Source organism: Hippopotamus amphibius, chromosome 7 (assembly GCF_030028045.1).
Source record: "Hippopotamus amphibius kiboko isolate mHipAmp2 chromosome 7, mHipAmp2.hap2, whole genome shotgun sequence".
Taxonomy (NCBI): domain Eukaryota; kingdom Metazoa; phylum Chordata; class Mammalia; order Artiodactyla; family Hippopotamidae; genus Hippopotamus; species Hippopotamus amphibius.
The window spans coordinates 7326413-7335307 of record NC_080192.1 but is presented as its reverse complement, the minus strand read 5'-3'; the positions used below and the strand labels follow the sequence as shown (position 1 = coordinate 7335307).

Below are 8895 nucleotides of genomic sequence, written 5' to 3'. Positions count from 1 at the left end.
TGTTAGTTCGCCACGGGCGTGGAAAGCGCCTAGTGGGGGTCGGCGCGTCAGATGGACTGGAAAGGTGAGCGCTATGCGTGGTGACGTAAGGGGCGTTGATTGGGAGCGGGAACCAGAGCCAGCGCGTGCGCAGTGCCCCGCCTTCTGCCCCAAAAGATCTCTTTCTGGCCCCCGAGGTAGGCAGGAAGGGGCTGTGTTCTGTGTTTGTTGCTCGCTGGCGGAGCTGCTTTCGTTCTGCTTTGCCCACTCAGTCTTGCGCGTCCCCGCAGTCTCGCCGCGGGGCAGCATCAGCCAGAAGTGTGCGGAACCGAGGGGTGGAGACAGCCTCTGATACCTGTTCCTTCCTCCGTGGGGAGGCGGCACACGGCCTTGGAGGCCTGCCTGCGTTTGAGACCCCACTGAGCATAGCTGGCTGAGGAGTTGAGGGATATTTTGGGGCGGGATGAGGACGAGTGGGTCTGCTAAAGGACGGAGTACCATGGACTGGGTATCTCTCAAGTCCAGATGATGCCGGGGGCGGGACGGGACCTCCAGGACAGACTGCTCCACCACACCTGTCCGAGCGGTCATCCCGGGCCACGGGCCCTGAATCGCCCGTAAGGGCTGCTTCAGGAATGATCCCCATGCCCATTTACCTCTGCATCTCAATTACCAGGCTCTCCAGGCAGCAGGATCCAGCATCCACATTCCTCATAGGGAACCTGTAGCCTTTAGGATAGATCTCATAGGAGCCTAGGAGTCGATAACTTTTAGGCTGAAAATTGCTTGATACTGATCTTCACTTTCTTTCACTTAGTGAGCGGTAACCAACATGTCAGGGTGGGAGTCTTATTACAGAAATCAGGGTGATGAGGAAGAAGAAGAACAAGAGGAGGGCCTTGAAGCAGGTGGTAAGTGACTTTCATTAACGTACCATTGCGTGTGTGGAAGAAAGACTCCCTGCCTTTCTCTGCTGGGTGACTTTTGCTGTCTCGTGGCCCACCCTTCTCTCCCCAGAGAATCTCCCAATACTTTTATCCCTTTGAACTTTGCAGAGTATTTTTTTTTAATTCTTTTTTTTAAAGCTCTTTATTGGAATATAATTGCTTTACACTGTTGTGCCAGTTTTGGCTGTACAATAAAGTGAATCAGCTGTATTTATACATATATCCCCATATCCCTTCCCTCCCGTGCCTCCTTCCCACCCTCCCTATCCCAGCCCTCTAAGTCATCACCCGTCATGATTTGATCTCCTGGTGTTATGCAGCAGCTTCCCACTAGCTATCTATCTTACATTCGGTAGTGTATACATGTCAGTGCTACTCTCTTACTTTGTCCTAGCTTCCTCTTCGCCCCCCACCCCGTGTCCTCAAGTCCGTTCTCTATATCTGCATCTTTATTCTTGCCCTGTCATTGGGTTCATCAGTACCATTTTTTTAGATTCCATATATATGAGTTAGTATATGGTATTTGTTTTTCTCTTTCTGGCTTACTTCGCTCTGTATGACAGACTCCAGGTCCATCCACCTCACTACAAATAACTCAATTTCATTCCTTTTTATGGCTGAGTAATATTCCATTGTATATATGTGCCACATCTTCTTTATCCATTCATCTGTTCATGGGCATTTAGGTTGCTTCCATGTCCTGGCTGTTGTAAACAGTGCTGCAGTGAACATTATGGTACATATTTCTTTTTGGATGATGGTTTTCTCAGGGTATATGCCCAGTAGTGGGATTGCTGGGTCATATGGTAGTTCTATTTTTAGTTTTTTAAGGAAATTCCATACTGTTTTCTGCAGTGGCTGTACCAATTTACATTCTCACCAACAGTGCAGGAGGGTTCCCTTTTCTCTGCACCCTCTCCAGCATTTATTGTTCTTAGATTTTGTGATGATGGCCATTCTGACCAGTGTGAGGTGATACCTCATTGTGACTTTGACTTGTATTTCTTTTTTTTTTTGCCGTTTTTTGTTTTTTTGTTTTTTTAATTAATTTATTTTATTGGCTGTGTTGAGTCTCCTTTTGCTGTGCGTGGGCTTTCTTTAGTTGCAGCGAGTGGGGGCTACTCTTCGTTGTGGTGCGCGGGCTCCTCATTGCCATGGCTTCTCTTGTTGTTGAGCACGGGCTCTAGGCACGTGGGCTTCAATTGTTGCAGCACATGGGCTCAATAGTTGTGGCTCACGGGCTCTAAAGCGCAGGCTCAATAGTTGTGGCGCATGGGCTTAGTTGCTCTGTGGCATGTGGGATCTTCCTGGGGCAGGGATCGAACCCATGTTCCCTGCATTGGCAGGCGGATTCTTAACTACTGCGCCACCTAGGAAGCCCTGACTTGCATTTCTCTAATGATTACTGACGTTGAGCATCTTTTCATGTGTTTGTTAGCCATCTGCATGTCTTCTTTGGAGAAATGTCTATTTAGGTCTTCTGCCCATTTTTGGATTGGGTTATTTGCTTTTTGGATATTGAGCTGCGTGAGCTGCTTGTATATTTTGGAGATTAATCCTTTGTCAGTTGCTTCGTTGGAAGACAACCCCATTCTGAGGGTTGTCTTCCTGTCTTTTTTATGGTTTCTTTTGCTGTGCAAAAGCTTTTAAATTTCATTAGGTCCCATTTGTTTATTTTTGATTTTATTTCCATTATTCTAGGAGGTGGGTCAAAAAGGATCTTGCTTTGATGTGTGTCATAGAGTGTTCTGCCTATGTTTTCCTCTAGGAATTTTATAGTGTCTGGCCTGACGTTTAGGTCTTTAATCCATTTTGAGTTTATTTTTGTGTATGGTGTTAGGAAGTGATCTAATTTCATTCTTTTACATGTGGCTGTCCAATTTACCCAGCTCCACTTATCCTAGGCTCTTTTATTCGGGTCCTACGCTAGTCTATGTGACATTCCTAGCCTTAAACTTTTGCTGAGCACTGGTAGATTGATCTCCAATAAATGACCCTGAACATTCATATCCTTTGTCACCTTAAGTGGCTAAGGTAAGACCCCCACCCCCCCCCCCCCCCACACACACAGGAGAGTAGTTTTCCTAATTCTTGGACCTCAGTGTAAACATGCTTTCACCCTACAATAACTGCAGCAACCAAAGAATAAACGTTAGCAACACAGTTACAAGACTCATTCCCTCACCATAGCCTGCAGGTTTGGGAGTGTATGTTCAGGCAACACAGTAACACATAGGACAAAGGAAGAGAAACTAGAGGTGCATGTACTCTAGGTACTACTTAATTTAAGTTCTGGGTAGAAATTTTTAAAGTATTTTTAATTATTAAATGTGAGAAATATAAAAAATAAAAGAGAATTCTGTAATCCATGAAATCTACCACCCTAACACAACCACTACTAACATTTTGGCATTTTGCATATTTCCTTCATATACCTTTCATTCTCCGTATTTCCTAACTATATATGTCTGGTTCTATTTGTATCTGATTTTTTATATAGTTGTAATCGTACATCTCTTTTTCCCATTTGAATGTATACTTTCAAAATTTACATCTTCCTCAAAAAGAATTTTAAACATATATGCATAATTTTGTGTTCTGCCTTTTTTCGTTACTGTATTATAGATATATCTTTACATGTAATTGCAGATATAGCTTCTATAATTCATTTTAAATGTGCTATAATTTGTTCAGTCTACCTTCTGTTGGACATTTTAGTTTTCAGTTTGTTACTTTAATAAACAACACTGTGGAAATGTGTAGGGTTTTTCCATATCTTATTTTCTTAAGATAGATTTCTAATAAGTAAAATTCACTGGCTTGGGAAGTTGCTATATAACAAAGGGAGATCAACTCGATGATGGATGATGCCTTAGAGGGCCAGGATGGGGAGGGTAGGGGGGAGGCGAGGGAGGGAGGGAATATGGGGATATATGTATAAATACAGCTGATTGACTTTGGTGTACCTCAAAAACTGGTACAAGAGTGTAAAGCAATTATATTCCAATAAAAAAAATTAAAATAAAATAAAATAAAATTCACTGGCTCAAGGTAGAATTTTTAAGGCTCTTGACACATATTGCTATGTTGCTTTAGAAAAGATGGGTAATTAAATTTATTGCGTTAGGAAACAGTATCGTCAAAAAGAGAGACAATCAGGCATTATATGACTTTTTATGAAAAACCCAACATTATCTATAACGTAATCATGCCAGGAAAAAAAAAAAAGAAAGAAAGAAAACCCAAATCTGACAAAGCCTCTGTAGGTCCTTAGTAGAAAAGACAGGGAAATCCCTGGTGGTCCAGTGACTAAGACTCTGCTCTCCCAACGCAAGGGGCCTGGGTTCGATCCCTGGTCAGGGAACTAGATCCCACATGCCGCAACTAAAGATTCTGCATGCTTCAACTAAAAGATCACGAGTGCCACAATGAAGATTCCTCATGCCGCGACTAAGACCTGGTGCAGCCAAATAAATAAACATTAAAAAAAAAAAAAAAGAAGACTTTGTTAATCTACACCAAAAGAATGCAGTCAGCAAAATCCAGAAGGTGGACAACTATATGACATAATATCCAGGTTCCTCAGCAAATAAATTATAAGAGACAGAAGCCAGAGGGGCTGCCAATGGATTAAGAGGCTTTAAAAAGGTTGTGGGGGGTTTTTTGTTTGTTTTTAAGTCAAAACCAGTGTTTAGGAATGTTGGCTTGAATGATTAAACTATAAAGAGAAATAATGAAGTGATTACCAAAAGTCAGGATGGTGGTTACTCTTGGGAGGAGGATGAGTGTTAAAATTGGGAGGGGAACTGGAGGGGGCTTTTGGGGTAAGTGGCACCTTCTCCCTCGGCAGTGAAGGTGCAGAGTCCTAACCACTGAACCTCCAAGGAATTCCCTAAGGGTGTTCACCTTATAATAATTCATCAGGTTATAATTTTGCTTAATGGGCTTTTGTCTGTTTGTTTTATATGAATAATAAACATGATAATTATGAAACGAGGGCAAACGCTTCCTTCTATTTTTTTCCCCATAGGAGATTATAAATATTCAGGAAGAGATAGTTTGATTTTTTTGGTTGATGCTTCCAAGGCCATGTTTGAATCTCAGGATGAAGATGAGTTGACCCCTTTTGACATGAGCATCCAGGTAAGACTGCCTTTCATTTAGCTAAACAAATAAATAAACAAAAAGTATTAACACCACTTTAAAAACATATGGACCCTCTGGGACTTCCCTGGTGGTCCAGTGGTTAAGTCTCCACACTTCCAATGCAGGGGAGGTGGGTTTGCTCCCTGGTTGGGGAAATAAGATTCCACATGCTGCACAGTGCAGCTGAAAAAAAATAGGAAAAAAAAATATGGACTCATTGAAAAGTTTGTTTGGAATGATAAATGGTGGTTAGCCTCTTAGAATGGCTACCTATACTTGCAGCTGAAAAAGAGTAGCAGTGTTGGAGAACAGGCCCATTTTATTTTGGGTTTGGGTTTGGGTTTCCAACCCTGGAAATACATTGCCTCCCACCTTCCGCGTTAGCCCTGGTAGTAGAAGTGGGCTCCTCTTTCTAAAGAGATGTCTGTAAAGGAAGGAAAGACGTTCCAGAAATAATGGTGTGGAGATGAGTCCTTTTGTAAGTAATTATTTGGAAGTTGAGTATTACCTGTGATCGAAAAAGATTATTACAACAAAAAGACAAGCAACCTGATTTAAAAGTGGGCACAAGACTTGAATACACACTTCTCTAAAGATGTACAAATGGCCAACAAGCACATGAAGAGATGCTCAACATCTTTAGGCATTAGGGAAATGCAAATCAAAACCACCAATGAGGTATCACACCCACTAGGACTGCTATAATTTTTTTTAAAAAGGACAGTAAGAAGTGTTGGCAAGGATGTGGAGAAATTAGAACTCTCATGCATTGCTGGTGGAAATATGAAATGGATTAGCTGCTGTTGAAAATAGTTGGGCATTTCCTCAAAGAGTTAAACATAGACTTATTAGATTACCTAGCAGTTCCCCTCCTAGGTGTTTGCCCAATTAAATAAAAACAGCTACTGAAATCCTGATTCTCCCACCTACAAACTGTGTGATATTGGAAGAGCTGCTGAAGTTCTTGGTATGTTTTCTCATCTATAAAATGGAGATAAATGTAGTACCTACTTTGTCACCAAATTGTTGTGAGGATTAAATATTTTTATTTTTTAAATTGAAGAGTAATTCACACAACATAAAATTAACCATTTTAAAGTATACAGTTTTAAGGTATATGTAGTCATTCACTTCAGGCAATCACCACCTCATTCTAAAACTTTTTGAATGGATAAACAAAATGCTTATATATCCAGTGGAATATTACTCAGCCATAAAAAGGAACGAAGTGCTGATAATACATGCTACAAGGTGAATGAACCTTGAAAACATTACATTAAGTGAAAGAAGCCAGGCAGAAGGTCACATTCTGTATGATTCCATTTGTGTGAAACATAGAATAGATAGTCCAGGGAGAGTTCAGGTTGGTGGTTGCCAGGGGCTGGAAGGGAGGGAGGAATGGGGAGCAACTGCTTAATACATATGGGGTTTGCTTTTGGGATGATGAGAACGTTTGGGAACTAGATGGAGGTGGTGGTTGCACAACACTGTGAATGTACTAAATTGAACACTGAATTGTTCACTTTAAAATGGTTAATTTTGTTACGTGAATTTCACCTCACTTAGAGATTACTATTTCTTCATAGAGAAGAATTTCTAAGGATTTATTGTACATCTCATTTTTCATATTTTTGGAGTTTGGAACCAAACAGAAGCTTCTCATGTTCTAATTTGTACACAAACAGTTCTCTCAGTTGACAAGTCAGAATGTCTTGCATCTAAAAAAAGAATTAATGAAAACAATTCTTAACTTTAAAGCAGTGGTTTTCAAACTTTAACCTACATCAGAATCACCTGCAGGGCTTGTTGACACAGATTGCAGGGCCTTACCCCGCAATCAGAATTTCTGATTTTGTAGGTCTAGAGCAGGGACCAAGAATTTGCATTTCCAGGGACTTTCCCTGGCGGTCCAGTGGTTAAGACTCCATACTTCCACTGCCGGGCGTGCGGGTTCAATCCCTGGACAGGGAACTAAGATCCCACATGCCAAGAGGCAAGAATTTGCATGTCCAGCAAAGTTCCCAGGTGATGCTAATATTGTTTGGAGCTCACTCTTTGAGGAGCATTGCTTTAACCCTTTTTTGGATCATGGACCTCTTTGAAGATGTGATGAAGGCTATCTACCCTCTCTCCAAAAAAGATGTGTGGGAAGACATTCGGGAACCTTTTTGATGTGGGCTGAGCGATGGGATTCTTGAGCAGTGGAGGAGCTGAGGGTGCGGGGCGTGGAGACTAATATCACCCTGTTTGGTCCTGAAGGATGGCTGGTTAGCCAAAGACGGGTAAGATTCCTCAGAGGAGGAACAACCTAAGACAGGCACAGCCGCAGAGGGGCCAACAGGGGTGGTGCATAGAACCTTCCTTATATCACCGTGTTTGGCCCTGGAGGATGACTGGTTAGCCAGAGACGGGTAAGATTCCTCAAGGGAGGAACAACCTAAGACAGGCACAGTCGCAGAGGGGCCAACACGGGTGGGGCACAGACCCCCAATATCTGAGAGAGGTCTCCTACCCCCAGGGCTGTTTTGCTCTCCACCCCCAGCTCAGATCCACACCTGATCAACTCGGACCCAGGAAGTAAACAAAGATAATTGCCTCAGTCATGTGAGGCCTTTGATTGTTTATGAGTGTAACCTGAGAATGTTAGCCCACGAACTCAATAAAAGCAGCCTGGGATGAGTCAGCGGGGCTCTTGATCCTAGAGGTCTTGAGTCCCCCGGTCCCATCTTTCTCTTCAGTCTGTGTCTGTGTCTTCTTCAAGCTTGCGGCACCCGTCACTCACCTCGAGTCGCCGAGCTGGTCTCGGCAAAGATGCACTTACAGTTTAATGTAAAAAGATTAGTACATGTAATTTCAAAGGGCTCGTGAAATGCTGATGCCTAGATAACCCGGAAGCAACTGTAGTGAGTAAGTGAAATGTCCACAGAGGAACATGATGTATTTGATAACGAGCAATGAGAAAACACTTCCTAAAACTGTGTGTGTGTGTGTGTGTGTGTGTGTGTGTGTGTGTGTGTGTGGCTAATTTTAGAGCCTAAAGAAGCCCTCACAAAATTTTTGTAAAAGTTTGCAGGCTGGACTTCCTAGGTGGCGCAGTGGTAAAGAATCTGCCTGCCAATGCAGGGGACACAGGTTCGAGCCCTGCCCCAGGAAGATACCACATGCCGCGGAGCAACTAAGCCCGTGCGCCACAACTATTGAGCCTGTGCTCTAGAGCCCGTGAGCCACAACTATTGAGCCCATGTGCCGCAACTACTGAAGCCCACGCACCTGGAGCCCGTGCTCTGCAACAAGAGAGGCCACCGCAATGAGAAGCCTATGCACCATAATGAAGACTAGCCCCCCTTGCCGCAACTAGAGAAGGCCCGTGTGCAGCAATGAAGACCCAACACAGCCAATGAAATAAATAAATAAATTTATAAAAAAAAAAAAAAGTTTGCAGGCTGCTCGAAGAGTAGATTAAACTATTTGTAGAAATGATTACCTTAAAGATTTTAATTGCCCTTAGATTTAAAAAAATAAAAAAAATTAAATTAAAAAAATAATTACTTGCCATGAAGATGAATGTCAATGCCTAGATATACTGTAATTTCTGCTTTTAAGGAGAGAACTGCTATGGAGGAAGGCCAGGTAGAGTCTCAAGCAGCATATGGAGGGGGGTCACCATGGTTGCTTTATTCCTCAGCTTTGCAGGATCAGAAACTTAATTTTGTCAGTGCCCCCAAGATTATAGGCCACCAGGACTGACTACTTATGAGACACTGATGTACCAGATGCCGCCTTTAGTTAAAATGGGTGGATACAACTTTCCTGCAATACTGAT

At 42.6% G+C, this 8895-nt stretch overlaps 1 protein-coding gene across 4 annotated transcripts in view; it reads left to right on the top strand.

The window, feature by feature from the left end:
- Positions 1 to 30: 30 nt before the first annotated feature.
- The window catches only part of XRCC6 (X-ray repair cross complementing 6), a 29326-nt gene continuing 20461 nt past the window's right edge, over positions 31 to 8895 (top strand). The window contains exons 1-3 of one of the 4 annotated variants that reach the window (XM_057743067.1): positions 31 to 64; positions 797 to 890; positions 4957 to 5069. In XM_057743067.1, coding sequence (XP_057599050.1) covers positions 812 to 890; positions 4957 to 5069 — 192 coding nt within the window. In that variant the 5' untranslated portion in view covers positions 31 to 64; positions 797 to 811. Of the gene's footprint in view, positions 65 to 106; positions 177 to 796; positions 891 to 4956; positions 5070 to 8895 lie in introns of those variants that run through there. The other 3 variants (XM_057743066.1, XM_057743069.1, XM_057743068.1) reach the window with 3 other exon arrangements.